Source organism: Rousettus aegyptiacus, unplaced genomic scaffold (genome assembly GCF_014176215.1).
Source record: "Rousettus aegyptiacus isolate mRouAeg1 unplaced genomic scaffold, mRouAeg1.p scaffold_m13_p_14, whole genome shotgun sequence".
Taxonomy (NCBI): Eukaryota; Metazoa; Chordata; class Mammalia; order Chiroptera; family Pteropodidae; genus Rousettus; species Rousettus aegyptiacus.
In genome coordinates this window covers 9,403,476-9,426,812 of record NW_023416289.1, presented here as the reverse complement: position 1 = coordinate 9,426,812, position 23,337 = coordinate 9,403,476, and the positions used below count along the sequence as shown (strand labels likewise).

At 45.4% G+C, this 23,337-nt stretch overlaps 1 protein-coding gene and 2 pseudogenes across 1 annotated transcript; 1 reads left to right on the top strand and 2 right to left on the bottom strand.

Moving 5' to 3' along the window:
* Positions 1-720: 720 nt before the first annotated feature.
* On the bottom strand, positions 721-840 carry LOC118611756 (annotated as a pseudogene).
* A 1,548-nt stretch (positions 841-2,388) lies between these two features.
* Positions 2,389-23,059, top strand: AARS1 (alanyl-tRNA synthetase 1). Its single transcript, XM_016164422.2, has 21 exons — positions 2,389-2,524; positions 6,026-6,190; positions 8,525-8,713; positions 9,169-9,314; positions 10,764-10,955; positions 11,483-11,627; positions 11,987-12,132; positions 12,733-12,841; positions 12,995-13,145; positions 13,853-13,977; positions 14,412-14,556; positions 15,375-15,553; positions 16,174-16,287; positions 17,559-17,765; positions 18,265-18,449; positions 19,745-19,853; positions 20,533-20,646; positions 21,274-21,393; positions 21,523-21,609; positions 21,991-22,104; positions 22,512-23,059. The coding sequence occupies exons 1-21, from the start codon at positions 2,402-2,404 to the stop codon at positions 22,695-22,697; spliced, it is 3,051 nt and encodes a 1,016-aa protein (XP_016019908.2). The 5' UTR covers positions 2,389-2,401; the 3' UTR covers positions 22,698-23,059.
* Positions 3,844-3,963, bottom strand: LOC118611754 (annotated as a pseudogene).
* Positions 23,060-23,337: the final 278 nt, after the last annotated feature.

Genomic DNA, 23,337 nt, shown 5'->3' with positions numbered 1-23,337 from the left:
CAGTTACCTTTACTAACGGCCGCCAGAGCCTCATTCGCTGAGACCTGGAAGCAGGTCCCACCAGCCAATCAACGCGCCCACATACCTTGGGGCAAATGGCCGAGTTAAGGGTCCAGCAGGGGGCGCCTTTGTGTGAGTTTTGTCATATTTTACTTACTGTATCGCGCTCCCTGCCTAGGTTGGGAGCTCCATGAGGGCAGGCCGCTTTCTTTAATGTTGATCTTCGGGGGCTAACGCATAATAGACACTCATTTGGTGAAAAAATAGATGAAGAATGCACCCCCACCCTGTGAGCAAACTTTTTAATCTTTATCTTTGAACAAAAAGGTGAAAATTCTCATTCTCCAGTTTGGGCTGTTGCTACTCCAATGTCATCTCCCAGCAACACAGATATCACCTGGGAGCCCATTAGAAATGTAGCATCTTAGGCTCCATTTCAGACCTACTAAGTCTGGATCTCCATTTTTAAGATCACAGGTGATCCATCTAGCACCCTGTGGTCTCAAAACAATTATTCAGTCAACCCCGTTCTGTCCGATAGCATTCTAAGTCTACAGATGCTAAAAGCAGCTTAGGTGCCATGGGAGATTTAGAATCTAGGGCTATGTTTTTTGTTGTTGTTTGTTTGTTCGTTTTAGGTGAGGCAACCCTTGGTTGACCTCACAGACTGCAAGGACTTTGTCAGCTTGCAATCCTTTATTTTTATTTTATTTTTTTACGCCTACACAGCACCTGGTCTTCCTAGGTGGTCTCCCATCTAAAGTACTAACCAGGTCCAACCCTGCTTAGGTTCCGAGATCAGACTGGATCAGGTTTGTTCAGGGTGGTATGGCCATCAACTAGAGTTATGTCTTTCCAAAGCTAAGTATTTTAGTTGTGCTTTCTTGAGCTCCCGTTATCTTGCTCATGCCCCGAGGTGAAGTTCTACCAATGGTCTGCTGTAGAGCAAACCATGTGTATAATGCTCACTCTTACCAACAGGCCTATTTGCTTAGCCCAGAATCAGTTAGAAGTTTCCTAAAATATGCAATTTGCATGTTGCATTAAGATAACTTTCTTTTTATTATGTAGTCAATATTATCTACAAGAAGAAAATATAGAGAACTGGGTAATTATCTGAATAATTCATGTAGAAAATTCATGTTTGGAAGAATGTGACTTTTGGGTCTTAATTATAATTTGTCCTTATGTTCCACTGGGTGAATGAAAAAAAATTTTTTTTAATCTGTCTCTAATTCTTTCATTATTGAGGATTGTATCCTAACAGCAACAAGTCTGGCAACACAGTGAGGTTATTGAGACTTATGTTACTTTCTTTTGAAAGCATAATTTGTACAGTTTTGGCTTTCCATTTTAATTGTGGTAGCATATAAGTCTGACCCATTTTTCAAATTGTTTAGACTAAATATACCTAATATTTTAGGGCCCATTTGGATCAGAAGACACACTTATCTCTGTTGGTTTTGCTTTTAGCCATCTTAACCTTAGTACCTCACTTTTCTCAGGGTTAAAAACAGATAATAATAGTAACTCATTATAAGGATCAAAAGCTTACATCAGCTCCTGCTGCATTATGACGTGCTCAAGATATGTTAGGTGTGATGGTAATTATTGAGTTGCTGTGAATTGGGAAGTTAATTCAGGTGATTTATTTTTTACTGGCTTTTGAACTTCTGTTTGTATAGGATGCTATTTTACATAAAGTATTTTTTTCTGCAACATCTTTAACCCTGTAATGACCAGCAGCACAATTTTATACCCATGTATTTTGATATAGCAGGTGATGTAGGTTAAGAGTATGGGCTTTGGAGCTGAATAGATGTGGGTTTGGATCCTGGCTCTGCAATTTACTCTTCAGTGTGAACTTCAGAAAAGCAGTTTACCTCATCAGTAAAAAGGGCATGCCACTTGACTGGCCTCATATGGTTTAACAATTAAACGAAATAATCTATGTAAAATGTTTAATACAGTGCCTTGCATATAAATGTTAACTATTATTTTTCAAATCGAAGGCCAGATGCCAAATCAATTGTCCTCCAATGATTAAGTTACTTCTTCCACACTATATCCAAGGTCTGACAAGGACAAGTGTATCCATCGGCACAATATATCAGATCTTTCGGGTCTTCATACCATTTTGTACTTAACATGAACAGAACTGTATACCAAAAGCTGTGACCTTTTACTAAATTCATGTCACCGTTTCCTCTTATTAACTGTGTCAACTATTAGGATTCTGCACATGGAACCCAAAATGTCAGCCTTCGGGAGTCCGCATCCTCCCTCGCCGTATGACGTACCCCATCCCTTCTTTCCCTGCCGTTGCATCAGCCAATTTAGAACTGCCCTCCCAGAAACCGACTAAGAAGCTCGGGTTTATTGGCATTTTTGTTGACCAATAATGTCTGGTAAAGGTAAGGCACGGCGGGGCACTTTCCATCGGCGCGCTCTGATTGGATCGGGCGGTGTCGGTCAAGACCGGTTGTGGCTTCCGGCGGGTGAATCTGCGAGTCTGCGGGAACAGGTAAAACTACGATCTCCTGGCGGTGGGCTCTGGGGCGGGAGTGAGGGATGGCGACCTTCGGGAGAAGCAGGAATATCTCGGGAAGCTCTGCGGCTCTGCAAGAGCGACTGGATCCGGGGTCCGAAAGCACAGGGGCCACAGCGGGTCCTTGGGTGAGGCCTCACGAGGCCTCTGGAACCGGACCCAGTGCTGGAGCCGGAGCCGGGGCTGAGGCCGCCGCCTGGCGACACGGCAGCCAGAGCGCTGGGAGTGGAACCGCTTGGGGTGGTCTTGTTGAGGACCAAGACCTTGGGAGGCTTTACTCCTCTGGTTTTAATCTCCCAGGGACGGGCGGAAGGTCGGGGAGGATGGTCAAGAAGGATGGAATCCCTACGTGAGCAATTCCCAAATTTCTTAAAATTGGCTAAGTAACTGGTCCACGCCCAAGTGGGAAGCACTTTCCGTGCCCCATAATGTTCAGCTATTACTTTTTCAGACAGTCTGCAGTTTCTGGTGTGCTTTAAGTTCATTCAGTGTGTGAAAGGATAACTACCTAATCATGAAATACTTTGTTAGCAACCCTTGCACCAGATACTGAGGATATGCCTATAATGATGAGCAAAAAACAGTCATGCTTCCCACTGGGATGGAACTTAAAGCCTGATGGGGAGATGGACATTAAACAAGCCATCAAATGCATGAAATTATGAAGGAAGACACCTGGGACTTTGAGAATAAAATAGGGAGAAGGAAAAGGCTTCCTTAAGTCTTTTTTGAAATTGAGATATCAAAAAATGAGAAATTAACTAGGAAATGGGCAAGAGTGGGAGTAGGGTAGACAGCTTACCTAGCAAATGAAAAGCGTGTTGAAAGGTAAACCCAAAGGCCAGTGTGATTTAAGTTACTCAAGACCTTTACAGCTCTTGCTGGAAAGCAAAATCCGAGGTCCTTCCTTTGTGCTACCTCTATATCCCATACAGCCTGCATGTTTATTTATATTAAATAGATGAATGAGTCCCAGCCTTTATTGGGCTTATTATTGTCAACATAGTGGATTCTTATATATCATACTGTAGTTATTTCTGTATCTGACTTTCTCTCTATTAAGGACATAGTCTCATTCACCTTGGTTCCTGGGACCATGGTATATATTCAGTTAGTTGAATGAATAAGCAAAAATGGAAAATTCACGTGTCGGAACTTAACTGCTTGTGTGCCTCACATAGCCCATTTAGGAGAGGAGCAGTGCACATTGTGAAACAGCTGTAATGGTGCCACTCAGAATTCCCACCGTAAATTCCTTATTTATTTACTTATCTATCCATCTATCTATTTTTTTACGCCTATAGCACCTGGTCTTCCTAGGTGGTCTCCCATCCAAGTACTAACCAGGCCCGGCTCTGCTTAGGCTTCCAAGATCAGACAGGATCGGGCTTGTTCAAGGTGGCATGGCCGTAGACGACGTAAATTCGTTATTGAGATTCATTGAGAGCTATGATGAGAAAGGATGAGGAAGAATGTGAAGTGACGAAGTTTCTAAAACCCTCGCTAGCCCTGACTCCTTAGCATGGACGCAAAGTCCTCATCTGTGGGAATTTTAGTCAGCCTTTTGGCTTTATCAGCCAGTGTTTCACCATCTTTTTACCAAAAAGGCTTTCGTTTGAATAATGAGTTGATTGAGTTCTGAATAAATCCGTTGAAATTTTGCTTACACATAAATCTGAGAGTCAGAGTCTCTTCATTGAATCTATCTTTCTTTATTGTATCTTCCTCATGTCAAAAAGTTTAACATCCACAGCGGAAAGTCTTTTAAAAAGAAAGGGTTTATTGGGCTATTGCTGGCAAGGAAAAAAAAAAAAAAAAAAGACCAGGTTCGGGGTGAGACCACCAGCTGTGGTGCCAGGTGGAAAAGGCAACATGTTCCCCCCCCCCCCATCATGGCGGTGGTGGAGGGGTGGGGGAGAAAGATGTAAGTTGCCGGGCTGGGATAGGCGCAGACTCCTCAACCTGTTTGCTCCTTTGGATTGGTGGTGGGCAAGTTTCCGGAGAGTTCACGAGTAAACAAGAAGCAAAGGCTGCTGGGGTTTTGGTGGTTGACTGGCTGTTCTCTCATTGAGCTAATCATAGAACTGTCTACCTGGAATTTAATTCAGAGCTCCAACATACACTCAGGAATGTGAGCAGTCTCGTCAGCTGGCCCCCAGCTAGTAACAAACTGACCGCTCTTTCTCTTACTCTCTGCCTGCTATAATTTAGAACAGTTAAGACTTTTTTTTTCTTGTTGAACATAAGAAAAGAAGAAAACTTTGAGCTAAGAGACTTAAAGTAATAGTATCCATTCTGTGTTTTTAGTGCTTTCCAGTTTATAGATTGCTTCCTAATATAGAGTGGCTTTTGAGCCTCACAACCTTCCTCCTCCCCCAGGTGGAGTAGACAGGGTAGATATTACTCTTTAACAAAAGAGAGAACAAATGACAAAATGACTTATTTAAGGTTTAGAGTTGGGTTAAGAATTCTAGAGACAGATAATGTCGTGAATGAGATAGGTCCCATTTTTCTCGACACCCAGTGCTGCATGGTGGTACAGCACCACGCCACTGGTCGGTACCGTCCACCAAGGCCTGTTCCTTCTCCCCAACCTGCCTCTCAGAGAAATTGTCACATCTGTGAAAGGGCTTTGAAATTGTAAAGTTGTTTTATTTCCTAATTTCCCTCTCATCTGATCCCCTTTTTCTTTTCCTGACTGAGCGCCACCTCCTCAGTGTGGCTATAGTATCCTGACTCCCTAGTAATCGCTGGGAAGGCCGCTGTTTACCAGTTGTGCTTCTAGGGGTGTGAGACTAGGTAGAGGTAGGTACATTCCTGCTACTTGCAGGTGGTCCCCTGTGCAGATAGGCCCATCCCCAGGTCTGCTGCTGACAGAAGCCTCCCCAGGATGTCAGGCCAAACCTAGTGACCTTGACTTTGGGGATAATGAGACTTTTCACAGTTCTGGGCATGTAGATTAACACAGAGCTGGCAGGACCCTGAGTTTATTTAGTATGGGCGCCTCCTTTGTTGGTGCACTGAAGTAACTCCCTGAAGGACTTGGATCTAGGGCTGGAACTCAGGTCTCCTGAGCCTCTCCACACCCGCAGTGGGCTTCTCTGCTGGACTATATAAATTGTGAGCATTTTTATTCCCATTTCCTAATTCCTGACTTAGGGCCTGGCACGGAATAGATGCTCCATACATATTTTGGAATGAATGAATTCAAGACGAAACCACTTCCTGCTCTGCTTGGTGTGATGATGAGGTTGGCATGGGAAGGTAGAACAGATGGGGCTGCTCTCTGCCGGTGCAACATGTTTCGCCTCGATGATGATTTTAGCCTTGAACATTACAACAGAGATTTTAGGCTCAGACTGCTTACTCATGTGCTGCTTTGATTTGGCCGGAGAAGCCAGGAGTCTTGTGTAATGCCTGCTTATCTTTTAGTTTGAAGTCCCCTAATTTTCCTTCATTTTTTTTTTCTTCGATTAGTTCTGTGGGGTTACTTTTAAGATGGACTCAACCATCACAGCAAGTGAAATCCGGCAGCGATTTATAGATTTCTTCAAGAGAAATGAGCACACCTATGTTCACTCGTCTGCTACCATCCCGCTGGATGATCCCACTTTGCTCTTTGCCAATGCGGGCATGAACCAGGTAAGGTTTTTTTTTTTCTTTTTCTCCTAGCTCTTTATCCACATAAGAGGCAACAGAGCAGTGATAAAAGCAAATCCCCTGGAGTCAGACAGAATCCTGGCTTTGTCATTCACTTTGTGATATTACGGGACTGACTGACTTTGTGTGGTTGAAGCTCTTTCTTTGCCTGTGAATTGAGGAATAATTATAGTGCTTGCCTTTAGGTTGCAGTAAGGAGTAAATAAAGTAATGCATTAAAGATGTTTTGTACATTGTTTGAGTAAGTAGTCAGACATGACCTATTACTATTTTTTTAATTGTGATGAGAGACCCTGATATCCACAGATAAAACATGTATGCCTCTCGAGAAGTTTTGCCTTTTTTTCTCTCGAGAAAAAAGCTATGTTTTATTAGAATCCGAAGCTGAGTTAATCTTGCTGAGACTTAAGAGGTTTGTTAACTTCACTATTGTTATTCTCTTTTAGCTCATCATTATCTTGTTTTTTTCTTTATAAAACTAGTCAGTTCTTCAGGGTTCTTTCAAAGCTTTGCCTTCATCCCACTCTAGGCCATGCACAGCTTTATTGATTTTTTTTTTTGTAACCTCTCTCTCGAAGCTTATTGCCACCAATGCCAGTCTGGATCCACTGCTGAAGAACCTTTTTTAGTAGGATTTGTTTTGGGGGCAGTTGAACTATAAAAGATATTTGAAAGTTTTATTGTTAGAGAAAGGATTTTCTCTTGAAATAATGGGAGAAAATCACAGGCTTAGAAAGGAGTTTTCAGTATGTCTGTGACGTACTGATTCAGGCTGATTCTGGACTGAAAGTGGATTCAGGTTCGATGGTGCCCTCAGGGTTTTCCTTTAGCTGTTCGCTTCGATCCCTGGTTAGCCCAGTGGACTCACCATCCCTTAGGATGCCCCTCACTCTGGGATAAGTTGGCATTATGTTTTCTCTCAAGTTTCTTTTCTGGAGTGGAAAATTAGAGACAGTGGGAACATTTTTCCCCTTGTGTAACGTTAACTGTGGAATTATAAAAACGTTTTCAGTCATATGTATGAGTGTTTTTGCATGCACCTGGAGTTGGGGACACTAATTTTAGGTCGACTCTTTTAAGGTGATGGGTTTTCTAGAATGCTGGGGATGTTATGTTCAGGTATACCTAGGCACGGGCTTGTCTTCTCCCACACATGCTGACTGTGTTGGCAGAAGAACCATGGGAGCCCAATGTTCATAAACGTTCTCTGAATAACGATGACAGTTACCCTGCATGTAGCACTTACAATGTGCCAGGCACTGTTCTACAGCTTTTACGTAGATTAACTCATTTAATTATCACTATCGAGCCACCGAAAATGCAAGTAAAATTGCCTAAGTTCACATAGCCGATAAATGCTGGAGTGTGGATTTGAACCCAGGCAGTCATTTGCTTAGTTTTTGTGCCAAATTATCTCTTCATCAGAAACACTTTGACTTTTTTTGTTTGTTTGTTTGTTTAAAAATAGCATTTATGAGGCATCTGCTCCTTTTCAGGTACTATGCTAGGTCCTGGATATACAGAGATAAGTAAGATAGTTATAAGGAATTCATGGTCCAGCACAGAATTGTCCAGTGGACCTCTCTGCAATGATACAAATTGTTCTATGTTTGTGGTGCCCACTATGGCAGCCACCAGCCTTGTGTAATTATTGATCATAATGTGTGAATGAGGACCAGAATTTTTCATTAAAAAATTTTTTAAGTTACTAATTATTTCATTTTAATTTAGTTTTACATATTCACACATGGCTAGCGGTTACCAAATGGGACAGGCCTAGTGGGAAAATAAGGCAAAGTTACACAAATAACATCGATAGATCAAAGTATAACTCGATAGATCCTCAGAGCAAGATTATACTGCCTCACTATACATCTAATCATTCACCAAGGTGTGCTGATATTACTCCCTTAATAGGCCTCAGATTTTTTCTTCCTTATCATTTTTACTACCAAGTCAGCACCTCAGTTTTAGAATAAGTTCTTCCAGAAAGATGGTATAAGCTCTGACCGTTAAAAAAACTTGCAAGGAAGCACAAGTTTCACAACTTCCACCTCTGGCTACTATCTCAGGTCTGGCAGGCCTTTCCCCAGTGCAAGTGGTGGGACCCTTAGAAAACGAGGACCAGGGAGACGCTGCTCCAAGATAGGCTGTCTCTGCTGCAGCCCTTGTAGAGCCACCTGCCTCTGATCAATTTCTTTATTCTGGGCTAATAAAATCACAAACTGAACGGTTTGTATGAGGTCTCTTCTTGCCAGTGTGTGATCACTTGATGTACCTGCAGCTCTTTGAAAATTGAAATGTTCCCTTTTTTAGTTCAAACCCATCTTCCTGAATACCATTGACCCATCACACCCTATGGCAAAGCTGAGCAGAGCTGCCAATACCCAGAAATGCATCCGGGCTGGGGGAAAACACAATGACCTGGATGATGTGGGCAAAGATGTCTATCATCACACCTTCTTTGAGATGTTGGGCTCCTGGTCTTTTGGAGATTACTTTAAGGTAAGCTCAAAGAGCCATTGGGGTTTTGAGCAAAACAGTCATTACCACTGAGGGAAGTGGGTTCTAATTTTATTTGTCTTTAAGTATGAGATATCATCATTGAGGAGATTTAGGAGTAAAGGGCATTTATTAATTCTGTGACTTCCTGAAAGCAGTACCTATAATTTGATGATTTCAGTTCACATTTAGATTTCTTGCATACATTGATCCTGAATTCAGCTGAGTTCTATAAAATGAAGATAATGAATTTATATCCATGTTCCCAGGATCTGGACTTTTCGTACCCATACTAAATAGTAGAATAAACTAAACACCTGCCTCTGATCAGTTCCTTCATTCTAGGCTAATGAAATCCCAGACCGAACCATTTGTGTGCGGTCTCTTCCTGCCAGTGTGTGATCACCTGATGTACCTGCGGCCATGTTCCACGTCTTTCTTTTTGTTCTTTTTTGAAGGAATTGGCATGTAAGATGGCTCTGGAACTTCTCACTCAAGAGTTTGGCATTCCTGTTGAAAGACTTTACGTTACTTACTTCGGTGGGGATGAAGCAGCTGGCTTAGAGCCAGACTTGGAGTGCAAACAGATCTGGCAAGACCTGGGGTAAGAGGCAGCTCAGTACGGAGGCATAAAATGACGTCTAAATTTAGTGCCAGAGTGGACCCTTAAGTCTTGCAGTGCATTGCCATTTCCCATTTGGGGGTGTGCATTTTGAGATGGAGGTGGGAGTGACTGGAAGTTACTACCCTTTGGTACATTCATTGTGTAGTCATTTTGTTTTTGAAAGCCAACAAGTCTGTCATATTTTTATTTTTTATCTATTTTTAGGAATTATGCGTATAATGCATGTTATAAAAAATTCATGCTATATAGAAATGTGAAAATTGGAAGTAGAAGATATTTAAGGTTAACTGTTGTTGATAGTTTAATACTCCATATATACATTTAATTTTCCGTACCTTTTTCGCATTTATGTGTATATGTGTATGTCTTTTTCATAAGAGTGATATTCTTTATATGAAACCAGTTAATTTCTTATGGAAATGCAATGGTGTCAAACAGGTCTAGGACAAGGGAAAATTTTTCGTAATATAATTCTAAAGTAAAATCATGTAGCATGAAAGGTGACATGATAGCTGTGTTCTGTGCTTTGAACCAAATAGAATTCATGAAGCAGCGCCAAGAGGAATCTAGCTGTGGACAGCCGAGATGCCCACGACGTCCTTGTCTCATTTTTTCTTTTTACTTTCTTATCCTTTAGTGTGTAGTTTTTTAGTACACTTAAGTAGTGCTGGTTCTCTGTGTTTGTTTGTTTGTTTGTTTGTTTTACTTTTATTTTAGATATGTTATTCCAGTCCAGCTTCCCCTTGTACTTGGTCTGAAACCCCTAGCTGTTTAGACTCTATAGTCTGAATGTACATTTTGGGTGGTAACGTGTACTAAACTTAAGTACTAATCTTGACTTTTTGAATCTTGTTTTATTTGGCTTCATGTATGTCTCGGCTTTGTTTATTAACTAAGCACAACGTTTTTTGAGTGCTTTGTTATCCAGCAACTTTCAGCAGAATCAACTATTTCGGAAATGTTTTCATCTTTTTAAATTATTTTTGCTATCATTTTAAGATAAAAGACTAAATTGCAGTATTGAGAGGTGACTTTAAATGATCAGCAGTTTCTTTTAACACTTATACTGTCGTATAATGTCATTTTTTAAAATGAAGGATCATTTGCGAAGAAAGTATTTGCTTAAATTTTGATCATATTCAGCATAAACTTTTTCATTTTTGTTTCTAGGCTTTACCTCTATCTTCGCATATTTTTATTTAGTTATGATTGGAGCATATGTATATTTTGTATTCTATTGCTATCATTCTTGAGAAGAATTGTTTTGCCTCCTTGGCAGGGTTCGTATGCAGGCTTAGCTTTAGTAATTGCCAAAGAGTCAGCCATCATTCTAAGAATTCATAAGGATCTCCTTTTGTGGTGGATGCAAGTGTGGGCTAAATCCTTGTCAATATCTCTAACTAGGCTTTTCTTTCCTGCTGTGCGCAGACTGGACGACACCAGAATCCTCCCTGGCAACATGAAGGATAACTTCTGGGAGATGGGTGACACAGGCCCATGTGGTCCCTGCAGTGAACTCCACTATGACCGGATTGGTGGTCGAGATGCTGCACATCTTGTCAACCAGGATGACCCCAACGTGCTGGAGATTTGGAACCTTGTATTCATCCAGTATAACAGGTGGCCTTGGGGTCCTGAACCATTCCTGCTAAGAACATCACCTTTCCTCGAGCTGAGTGGGGAAAGCAGAACTCAGATCGCATGGCCGTCTTCTCATCCTTGTTTTTGGAGACAGTGCTGCAGTGATAAAGCAGGCACTAAAGGCATCATGGAATCTTGTGGCACATTCTTTAAATTTTATTTCTCACATTTTCCCTATGATCTCTGGGTCAGGGCTGGGCCTATTCTTTTACAGACTAGTTTTATTCCCCATGATACCTGCCTGAGGGCTATTCCTGTAATGTTACTTTTGCTATAATTTAGACTGCTGTTTTAAAGCTCTTTTCCTTCAAGCTTTGCCTCACTCCTAAACGGATCTCAGAGTTCTCCTTCTTTTTCTCCTCCACCTCCTTCCTTCCACCAAATCAGGCAGAGGCAAATGGCAAATAGCCACAGCCTGTAAACTGCTATGAAATGAGTTTTAACCAGCAGGGAGAGCTGGCAGCCTGAGTCCTTGTTTCAACTTACTCTTTCTCTGGATCATGCAGGGAGACTGATGGAATTCTGAAACCTCTTCCTAAGAAAAGCATTGACACAGGGATGGGCCTGGAGAGACTGGTCTCTGTGCTGCAGAATAAGATGTCCAACTATGACACTGACCTTTTTGTCCCTTACTTTGAAGCCATTCAGAAGGTACTAGTCCTTTTGTAAATATTGCAAACTTCTGTGGGAGTTTCCAGGCTGGACTCTTAGCAGTGCTGTCAAAGATAGAATAACCAGATGCTTTGCCAGCTGAGGGCACATGCGACCACATGCCAACTTTATTATTAATAACACGAGGCTCTAGGCACAAGGCACTGTGATTTGCTGATTGAAAGGGGCTGGCTGAAGGCTCTTTACTCCCACTACTCTGACCTTTCTTGGGGTTATAAGATCTGGCAAGAGAGTCATCCTTTCTCCTAGCGCCCCCTCAGTCCTTTTGGAATCTCCTAGGGCAAGGCAACGCCAGAAAGGCTGCTTCCTGACAAACCGCCTCCTGAATCTATTTGTAGGGCACAGGGGCTCGACCGTATACTGGCAAAGTTGGTGCTGAAGATGCTGATGGGATTGACATGGCCTACCGGGTACTGGCTGACCATGCTCGGACCATCACTGTGGCACTGACTGATGGCGGCCGACCTGACAACACAGGACGAGGGTAAGTATGTTATACATGGGGCAGTGTTAGGACCAACACCATGAGCTTTATGACTCTATGACTTTAACTATATACTTCATTATTTTTTCTCTGACTTCTAGGTAGTTGAGGGGAACCTTTATTTTTTTAGAGATAAAGGGAGTTTAGCTCATGCTAAAGAGTTGTCACTATTTTAATCTTTGCTACTAAGTACAAGATGATTAGGATTGGTAGACTGTTGGCAGGGACAGGGTAGGGGGACAGAGTAGGGGTAAGTATTGACTAGCCCCGGGCAACTTCAGTACTGACAGGAAGGGCCTGGGATCGTGAGCATTACGTCCACTATCTGCTCTGTACTTCCTGCCTTCATCTCTCAGTCAGGACAACAAACCAGGGTTACCCTGGGTCATCCTCGATGTGTATTTGTAGGTATGTTCCTGAGTTTCATGTTGGAGTTCATGTTACTGACCTTGGGGAATGCAAAAATAAGCAGTCCTAGGATAAAGTCTCCGAACAAGAAATAAAAAGTTGACCACATTGCTTTATGTCAAATTCCAAATAACTACAAAACACTCAGCTGGGAATGTTGTTTAGCAGGAGACTGGGTTCTGCCTCTTACAGGTACGTGCTGAGACGGATTCTCCGCCGAGCTGTTCGATATTCCCACGAGAAACTCAACGCCAGCAAGGGTTTCTTTGCCACACTAGTAGATGTTGTCGTCCAGTCCCTGGTAGGTCTCTCTCCCGGCTTGCTTTTTCTGTACTGAAGCACATACCTTAGAGGGCTAGGGCGGGCGATAGCATACCATTCATGAGAACTTTTAGAGGGTTCATGGACTAGTCCCGGCTTTATTGGGCCCACATCTCTGCTTCCCCTTTGCCAGGGAGATGCATTTCCCGAGTTAAAGAAGGACCCAGATATGGTGAAGGACATTATTAATGAAGAAGAAGTCCAGTTTCTCAAGACTCTCAGCAGAGGACGTCGCATCCTGGACAGGAAAATTCAGAGCTTGGGAGACAGCAAGACCATTCCCGGTAAGGACCAGTCTCCTCCTTTCTCCATCCGGGCTGTTTCATCTTTCTGGAAGAGGCAGGCCATTTTTTCACAAACTGACAGTAGACTCCCATATCTCCAAAGGCTGAGCATAGCTTGGTTAAACTGCTTTCTGTGTAAAATGAAGTTTATATTAAAATTATAAAATACATTATTATGGTAAAGTATTCACACAACAGCTTAGAAGCAAAAGTGAAAGTCATCTTTCCAAAACATTTCTCAGGTAACAGCTCTTGAGAACTTGATGTATTCAGGACTTTTCTCTTTGCATACAAATTTGTGTGTGTGTGTGCATGTGTGTGTGTGTTTTCAAGCAAAAATGGGATCATATGGTATATATTAGTTTTTGCACTCACTTTGTTTTTTACCAAACAGGAAAAACAATTCTGAAAGTTTTTTTTTTTCTTACCAAAATATAATGTACAAGGGGAAAGCCTGATGAAGTTTCACAAACTGAACACACTTGTTTAAATTAAGGAACAGAACTTCTCAAGGAGACCTCTCGTGCTTCCTCCATGTCGTTTCCAAAATGTTTGGTGGATTTTCTGACAAGCGCACAGCACCAATACTGACTTGCTTTGTCTCCTTAATGCCTTCTGTGACTGTCAGCATCCTCCTGGGAAGGGCTCAGGGTGGAAAAGAAGGGGCCCCCCCATGCTGCCTGACACAATTCCTCTGTGCTGTGCAGGGGACACTGCGTGGCTCCTTTATGACACCTACGGCTTTCCAGTGGATCTCACTGGACTGATTGCTGAGGAGAAGGGCCTGGTGGTAGATATGGATGGCTTTGAAGAAGAGAGGAAGATGGCCCAGGTAAACAGTTTGGGGCGTGAGTAGGAAACCCAGCACCTACCAAGGCAGGACTTGGCTGCAAAGCAAGCAGGTTTCCTTCCATTAGAGCCTTAGACATCCTGTTTTTCCTTAGACCAGTGGGTCCCAACTGGGGGCATTTGGGCCTTCGAGGGGAGATTTGGCAATCACGTCTGAAAACATTTTTGGTTTTCACTACTGGGGCAGGATGCTACTAGCATCTAGTGGGTAATGGCCAGGGATGCTGTTCAACATCCTGTAGTGCATGAGACAGCCTCCCCGCAACGAAGAGTTACCTGGCCACAAGTGTCAGTAGTGCTGGGACTGAAAAAGCCTGTTCTAGAGTTTCACATTGGACATAGTTTAGCAGTTCTGAGCTCTTCAGAGTTCTTTTTCTTCTACATTGGGGTAACTATGCTTATTTCTCTTACTGGCAGCTGAAGTCACAGGGCAAGGGAGCTGGTGGGGAAGACCACATTATGCTGGACATTTATGCTATTGAAGAGCTCCGAGAAAAAAGCCTAGAGGCAACGGATGATTCCCCAAAATATAACTATCATTCGGACTCCAGTGGGAGCTACGGTATGTGACTGTCCTCACGTGGGGGTTTTTCAAGAGGTGAGCCTCCCGGTTAGGTACCAGGAGCATCTATGGCAGCCTTTCCTGTAGTGCTTTAAGTCATGCTGTGTAATTTTATACGCATAGAGACCCTTGGCGATTGATTTTCTTGACTCTTTATTTTGAAATAATTACAGATTCACAGGAAGTTTATTTTATTTTTAAAAGTTTACAAGAGGATTCCTGTACCTCCACCCAGTTTCCCCCCATTGTAACATCCAGGAAACTAGGAAGTTGACATTGATACAATCTACCCTGGCTGTTGAATTTTGCATTATAAATAGTACCATTCTAAAGTTAAGAAGAATCAAGGGAAATAAACAGGCAATACATGATTTTGCCTTTTTGCTTCACCAGAGATAACAATCTATCTGAGCCAACCCACAAAAGAGTATACATCCTTTGCGAACTGAACTCGAAATAGGGAATTTATTACAACTCTTAAAGACCTACTAATCAGATTCACCAGGTGTCTGCTCAGCAGCTCACCGTTAGGGTGACCAACTATCCCAGTTTTCTGGTAACTGTCCCAGTGTTGACATTGCGTCCTGGGAAACCCCTGCGTCCCAAGCAAACTGGGACAATTTGGGCACCCTACTGAGTGTTGCATTCTCTGCTGGAAAACCAGAGTGTTAAGCCCTTTTTTGGAGCCTCGTGGATTTGCTTCCAAAATAAAATTAGATAATTAGGCCCTAAACAGAGTTTGAGAAATAGAATCCAACAAAAGCCAGCTAAGAATGTGCGAACGAAGCCATGGACCCTGTTTCCCCCCTCCCGTGCAGCGTTCGAGAGTGCAGTGGCTACAGTGGTGGCTCTGCGCAGGGATAAGATGTTCGTGGAAGAAGTGTCCACGGGCCAGGAGTGCGGAGTGGTGCTGGACAAGACCTGTTTCTATGCTGAGCAAGGGGGTCAGATCTACGACGAAGGCTACCTGGTGAAGGTTGACGACAGCAGTGAAGACGTGAGCCAACAGTTCTTCCTTTAGCCAGGGCAGGGGTCTGACAAAGGGCTAGGCGTGGGATCAGGTCGCTTTTTCTGGATCTCTCGGCACTCCAGGCTTTGGGGAGCAGACATGACTGATCTTTGGGCTGTGTTCCATAGTCAGCGTTTCTGAAGCCGAGGGAGATGCTTATTACACCGTGTTGCCTTCATGCCATTAGGTCCCCTCGTAGCAGGATCCTTGCGGCCAGGCTGCCTAGACTGATCCTCTGTTCCTCCACACTTTCCTCATAAATAAGGAGAGGCAGCTCTCTGAAGGGTAGACATCCCTTGTCAGAAACTCAGCCTCTAGCTCTGCCACTGCTAACTCTGTGGATGGATGACCTAGTTAGATATCTGTGTACATAAAGTGGTGTATATATATATTGGTAAATATACACATAACGGTATGTGTGTATTTATGACATATGATAGTGTTAACAGTGTGTATGTATAAACATGCACACCAGTAAGGAGAGTGTTAGAGAATGTGTGTGTATGTGTATTATTCATATGTGTAGAGAGAATTTATGTATACGTGCGTGTACGTACATATACATGGATTTGTTTATATTTATTGATCTCCTCTTTGACTCCATTTAGAAAACTGAGTTTACGGTGAAGAATACTCAGGTGCGAGGAGGGTATGTGCTGCACATAGGAACAATCTACGGCAGCCTGAAAGTGGGGGACCAGGTCCGGCTGTTTATTGATGAGGTGAGTTGCTGGCTCTGGTTAGTAATCACCTTTTTTTAAAAAAAGTTTCAGCTTTATTGAGGTACAATTGACATAAAGTTGTATGATATTTAAAATACGGTCACATGCCCCTTAATGACAATGTTATGTTCTGGGACATGCATTGTTAGGTGATTTATTTCTTCGCTGTGTGAACATCACAATGTATTTCCACGGTCTAGATGGTATAGCCTACCACACACCCAGGCCCTGTGGTATACCACCGCCATGTACGCGGTCCGCAATGCAGCACATGACTGTACATCATAGCGATTGGATGTACTTACTGTACATTGTAAAAAGAATTCATTTCCTCCTTGGCTTTAAATCGGTCCATCATCATTGTCACGCCCAATTTATTAAAATAATAGACAGACTATTATAAGTAGAGCACAAGAGTAAATTTTATGAGGGATGTAACTGAGAGTTAAATCTGTGCGTTCCCATATCAGACCACAGTGATTTCATTTGAGAACCTGTACACTTGTCTTCATGGGTTGTCTTTCTCCAGGGTCACCTCAAATACTTCTTCAGAAGCCAAGGACCCTGTATAATTAAGAGATAGATCTGTTGCGTGTGACAGTGCTCCAAAGTGACAGTAGCTTAAAACAAGATAGAAATATGTTTCTCACTTAAAAGTCCAAGTCAACACAGAGGCTCTGCCCCATGCCATTGGGCCCGCTTTTCCTTGCTTGTGGCTCTGCCATCGTTCCTGGGGTGTTGCCCTTGATTTCATTGTCCAAGAAGGTAACTGTCGGATCCATTTTCTAGGCCAGGGGTTGGCACTTTTTTGTAAAGGGCCAGATAGTAAATATTTTTGGAATTTCAGACCATACAATCTCTATCCCATCTACTCAGCTCCACCACTGTGGCCCCAAAGCACCATGGACAATATGTACACACACAAGTGTGGCTGTGTGCTAATAAACCTATTTATAAAAATGGATGCTAGGCCTGATTTGGCCCCTAAGCTGTAGTTGGCCAACTCCTGTTCTAGACAGGGAGAAAGAGGAAGAAAAGGGCTTGTCCTTTCCCTTTAGGGGTATCTTTCAGTTACGCTTACAAACCATTGATGAGAACTTAGTCACATAGCCATACTCAGCCACAAAGGAAGCTGGGAAATACACTCTTTATTCTAGGAAGCCATGTGTCCAACTAAAAATTCTAGTACCTGGGAAGAAGGGGAGAGCAGGTATTGGGGGATGACTAGCAGTCTTACAGACCTCTCCACCAGCCGACTCTGCCCTTTGCAGCCCCGACGGAGACCTGTCATGAGCAACCACACAGCTACCCACATTCTGAACTTTGCCCTGCGCTCTGTGCTTGGGGAAGCCGACCAGAGAGGTTCCCTGGTGGCTCCTGACCGCCTTCGGTTTGACTTCACTGCCAAGGGAGCCATGTCCACCCAACAGATCAAGGAGGTGGAGGAGATTGCTAACGAGATGATTGAGGCAGCCAAGGTAGGTTGGATTACGTGTAAGCTCTTGGGTCATGAACCTCACTCCTTGCACCATCACTCACTATCCATGGAGCTTCAGCAGCCCAAGTGCTTCCTACCCCATCGTACCATCTTCTGTCCTGCGCACAGATTTGCTTAAAGCGGTGATTCTCAAACTGCTGGGTAGGGCAGTGATGGTGTTCCGTGGAGGAGGCTTCGGGCCTCTGGGGAGGGGGCGGAGAGCAGTCTTTGCTCCGCCCCCTGCATAGGACAGCCAGAGCTCTTTAATTACGTGTTTTACATATGATGCATCCACATAAGATGTAATTCACAGTTTAACAAAATATTTGTTGGAAATTCCTATTTTGGTGCCTTTTTTCAGGAGGTTCAGGGCACATGACAGGCAGAGCTGGGATTAGAAACCCAGAGTCCTGCCTGCAAGACCATACCCTCCCTGGTGCTTCCTGCTGCACCTCCAGAGACCCTTCCCCAGCTTTTTTCCTTGTCTTCCTCCCTTGCAGCCCGTCTATACCCAGGATTGTCCCCTGGCAGCAGCTAAAGCCATCCAGGGCCTGCGGGCTGTGTTTGATGAAACCTATCCTGACCCCGTGCGAGTCGTCTCTATTGGGGTCCCAGTGTCTGAGCTGTTGGATGACCCCTCTGGCCCTGCTGGCTCCCTCACTTCTGTTGAGTTCTGTGGGGGAACGTGAGTATCTCGGGGGGAGCAGTCGAGGGCGCACCAGTATTACCCTTAGAGGATGTGCATACTAGACCAACTCATTTATCTAAGGTTGAAATGAAGTTCTCAGAAGTGCAGTTGGCACACAGCGTTCCCAAGAACTTTGGCATTCTAGTCCTCGAGTCTGATGTTAACATTCCCTGGTTTGTGACAAAATGTTCTTTCTAGGACAAGGCAGCACTTAGCACATAATCACTCTTGTTCCCTGGGCTGAGCCCAACAAGGATTCTTAGCCTGTGAATTTAGGATTTAGCAAGGCCATGGAGTGTTCACCAACCTCCTGATCTGGTCATAGCCCCTTTTCATTCCTGGGACCTCATTTAGCTCCCTTTGCCAGCTTGAACAGCATCTGGGGAATTAACCCCATTGTCTCAGAGCCTTTGAGTCGGGCCCCACAGTAGGCCCAGCTCGGTTTGGCTTGGGACAACCACTTAATTTCAGCCAACTTGGATTCCTCCATAGCACTTGAAACCTCCATGGGATCTTTCTGGGATGGTCATGGTGGCCTGGGAAACCCCTGCTTCCAGTGGAGCCCGGTGCAAACATTCTTGAGATGATGGTAGAGCCCATTCCGGGGCCTCCTGCAGGCCTCAGGCAGGCAGGAGAGCATGGGGAGCATGGGCTAGGGATCTGGGGGACCGGGTACCAGGCCTCCCTCTGCCCAGCTGAATCGGGCCTTCGGATGAGTCCCACTTCTGCCTTAAGTCTTTGCACAACACTCTTCAGAGCACAGGAAAACAGTTTTCAGTGACTCTACGCCACCCTCACAGAATAACTGAGTTAATGAGCTTCTGGGGTTCTCTGAGCAACTGGGGAATAAAACCTGTTTGTTAAAGGGGTCGTAGTAAGATTTCAAAGGTAATCTCTAATATCCTCAGCCAGTGAGCTTGGATAGAAGAATATAGCTTACGTCCCACCAGAGAGAAACACATGCGTGAATGTAGACCCCCAGCAGTAGTATCGTACTGGGCGTTAGGGACTACAGAGCACTTCCATTTGAACGCCTCAGCAGCCCTGTGAGAGCACCACCCCCACCCAACGCATGCGAGAGGAATGGTGTCTCGCTCCGTGTCAGTGCTCTCGGCTCCAGGCCTTCCCTTTCCTGGCCAGAGCTGGGCCTTTCCCACTGTCACCCTGAGTGAGCTTCCTTTGGAGCATCTTACCTTGGACAGCCGAGGGCTGTAGAGCCAAAGGCTCCCTGGGTGCGGTGGGGACCAGGGCAACTGTACTTCCTCGTCACGGATTTTGTGTTCTGCTGTTAGGCACCTGCAGAATTCAAGTCACGCGGGAGCTTTTGTGATTGTGAGCGAAGAAGCTATTGCCAAGGGCATCCGGAGGATTGTGGCTGTCACAGGTGCCGAAGCCCAGAAGGTGAGCAGATCAGGCTGGTCTGTGGCTAATTCAAACAAGGCAAGAGGAGTCTAGTCTGCAAATCCATAGTGCAGATGGTTGTGTGGCTGCTGTAGTCAAGCGGAAGTACAGGGCTACCCCCAGAGGTCCTCTAGTTATCCTGTCTGGCAGAAGAAAGCCACTAGTGTGCAAGATTTCATAGCTATCTTAAGTTTAATCTTAAAAAGTATATGTAAATCCTGCTTTCTACCTGGTAACATAGCTGTGTCTAGAAGGACAAGCCATAGTTTTGCTGTGGCTTCCAGGGCCCCCAGCACTTACCCACATCTCTATGGGGGTATGCGCCTAGTTTGCAATGCATGGAGTATGGGGACAGCTGCTCTGGGGGTGGGGACTGTAGCTTGTGTCTGACGAGTGCTGAAGCCTGGGGGGTGACCATTTCATGGGGTGAGAAGGGCTCCTGACTCTTGAGTTCTTGGTTACCCCTTGAAGCCGAGTTAGTGCAGCCTTCCTACTGGCCAGGCGTGAGGAGGGTGCTCGTTTTGGGTGTGAGGCTGTGAACACTGACTCCCTGACGGAAAAGGAACTGCTGGTGTCCTAGGGATGTGTCGTTCCGTAGCCTGCTGTCAGTGTCCGCCACAGTTGTTTAAAGACAGACTACTGAAGCCGAAAGTTGCAACTCTAACTGTTCCCTTCCCAGGCCCTCAGGAAAGCAGAAAGCTTGAAGAAATCTCTCTCTGTCATGGAGGCCAAAGTGAAGGCCCAGACTATGCCAAACAAGGACGTGCAGAGGGAGATCGCTGATCTTGGTGAGGTAGGAGTGACCGGCCGCCTTCCCTCCTCAGGGTCTGCTCGTTGCTGGATCCTAGGCCTGATCAATCAGACACTCCCTGTTCTCAAAGAACCCTCAAGTCCTGGTTCTCAGTGCAGTGGGCCTTTGGACTGACTCGTGTTGTCATGCAGCTTTGCCAAGGGAACTCCGTGGGTCTTGGCCTGCAGGCCCCTGGAACCTGCCTACTGCCCCCATTGCCGGTGGCGGGGGAGCCCATTCCCAGCCTGAGTGGGCATTGGTGTTGAAGGAGTTGGGGGAGGTATCACGGGTGCCACATTGTCCAGGCCTCCTGGTATTTGTTAATAGTCGGGGCTTCTTGTATGGCCTTCACAGGCTGTGTGTTCACCGCCTGGTCGAGGCCAGGTCTTACGGGGATCCCAGCTCATTATTCTGCTCCTTCCTCTCCAGCCCTGCTAGTTATAGCTGCTTTAGTTACTTGTAAAGTGACTGGGCTCAAAGCCAGTGGATACTTTTTTGTTTTGTTTTCTTCCCTTCTGGACACTAGTCTGGGAGGACTTTAGTGTTCAAAGCCAAAAGGGTGGGGTGGGCTGGAGCCTCACATCCTAGGTCCTTGTGATTCAGACCTGAATGGTCTGGTTCTGGTTCCAGGTCCTGGCCACTGCGGTCATCCCCCAGTGGCAGAAGGATGAATTCCGGGAGAATCTCAAATCCCTGAAGAAGATCATGGATGACCTAGACCGGGCTAGCAAAGCCGATGTCCAGAAGCGAGTGAGTCCTGGCAGTGCTGGTGGCTGGGCGGGAACCACGAGATTGTCTCAGCAGAGGCTGTGCAGATGCTGCCAGTTTCAGTCTGGACCTTTGACTTGAGGCCCCTCTTCTGGACTTTCTTCCTTGCAGGTGTTGGAGAAGACAAAGCAGCTCATCGACAGCAACCCCAACCAGCCCCTCGTCATCCTGGAGATGGAGAGCGGCGCCTCAGCCAAGGCAATCCAGGGGCTGGGGCTCCAGGCGCTGCTCTGTGCCTGTCTGCTGCGTGTCTCCTTCCTTCTGGTGTCTGAAGTGTGTGCCTGGTGGCTCTGAGTGGAGTGGTCACCTGAGGGCCCACGCTCTGGGACTGAGGTTAGGCCGAGCCACAGAGAGATCTGGTGGCTGGAGAGCTACGGCTCCTAGAGGCGGAAGGCAAACCTCAGAGTCAGAGTGTGGGCCAGGCCCTGTGCTTGAGTCTTTCCCTGTGCAGGCTCCTAGGACCAGCACCTGCTATTGGGAGGGGCTGGGGGTGGTGAGAACTGAGCTCTGCAAATTAACACTCGTGGAGAGCATGGCCCCCTTCCCTAGGACCATGCCTGACACCTGGTTCTCCCCTAGGCCCTGAACGAAGCCTTGAAGCTCTTCAAGACACATTCTCCTCAGACATCTGCCATGCTCTTCACAGTGGATAATGAGGCTGGCAAGATCACGTGCTTGTGTCAAGTCCCCCAGGTCAGAATATCCTGCAGCCCTGTGCTAGTGGAAAGTGGTGTGGTGTCTCGCTTTTCTGAGGGAGCTCGATTCTTAACAGTTGTTGGCGCAATCCCCATGGGTATTTGTGCAACCCATTAGAAATGGCTCTTCTACTCTCCTGTTGGTCACCTCCAGCACCTCTTACCCTCAGGCCCTCTCCTTGGTGGATGTGTTTAACTGTGCTGGCTGATATCTGGCTTTGCCACTGGTATGTCTTGTCCTGGCTGTAGTACCAGCTGTAGGGTCTGCCTCAGCCTCCAGCAGCATCACCCAGAACAAGAGTGGGTGTCTGTGGTTCCCCCATCCTTTTTTCGTTCCCTCGGCTCTCCATGCCTCCTTCAGTGTCGTCCTCTGTCCTGACTCCCACTTCACCTTCTGTTTTCCAGAATGCAGCCAACCGGGGCCTGAAAGCCAGTGAGTGGGTACAGCAGGTATCAGGTCTGATGGATGGCAAAGGTGGCGGTAAAGATATGTCCGCTCAGGCCACAGGCAAGAACGTGGGCTGCCTCCAGGAGGCGCTGCAGCTGGCCACCTCCTTTGCCCAGCTCCACCTGGGAAATGTGAAGAATTGAGGGGAGTGGCGGCTTCCACTGGGGAGCATCTCCCCCATACCCAGATGCATCCGTCCAGCCAAGAGCTCTCCATCTACCGCAAGGACATTTGAATCTTGGGACCTTTAAATAGCCCCATCTGTGCTCCTAACCTACTAGTAACCGGAACTCACTTGGATGCCAGCTTGTGACTCAGTGCCCACGTTACATTTCTGCCTGGAGCCCTACACTTCAGTGCCGTCTGTCTAGAACCACTAACCCAGGATTGCTATTTATCATCATCATGCTCATGTCTATAGATCTCTGCAGACCTGAGGCTTTGGGTCTGCAGGAAAGAAATCATTTTTGCTGCAGAGAATAAAAGGACCATGTGCAATACTTGATGATACACATGTGCTCTCTAACCCCATCTTCCCCTCCATAGGTGCCACAGTGTGACACCCTGTGGCTCCCTGGGTGTAGAATAAATGCTGTGGCTTCTGGTTGCAGTTGTTGCTGAGTCCAACCCCAGACCCCCGAGTGTTGGGAATGGCACTAAGGATCGCCTTAAGACATTTGTGGAGGTGGCCTACAAAATGAGGTTGTAAGATGGAGAGCAATTAATCACTCACCGAGTTGTTAGAAGCAGAGAGAAGACTCCTTTTTTGGAGTCTCTTGTGGG

Excerpts from the sequence above, each read along its gene's own strand:
- AARS1 (XM_016164422.2), top strand. The coding sequence starts at position 2,402 with ATGTCTGGTAAAGGTAAGGCACGGCGGGGCACTTTCCATCGGCGCGCT. Across the intron at positions 8,714-9,168 it reads CTTTTGGAGATTACTTTAAG|GAATTGGCATGTAAGATGGC; the intron begins GTAAGCTCAAAG and ends TCTTTTTTGAAG. Across the intron at positions 19,854-20,532 it reads CAGGTGCCGAAGCCCAGAAG|GCCCTCAGGAAAGCAGAAAG; the intron begins GTGAGCAGATCA and ends TTCCCTTCCCAG.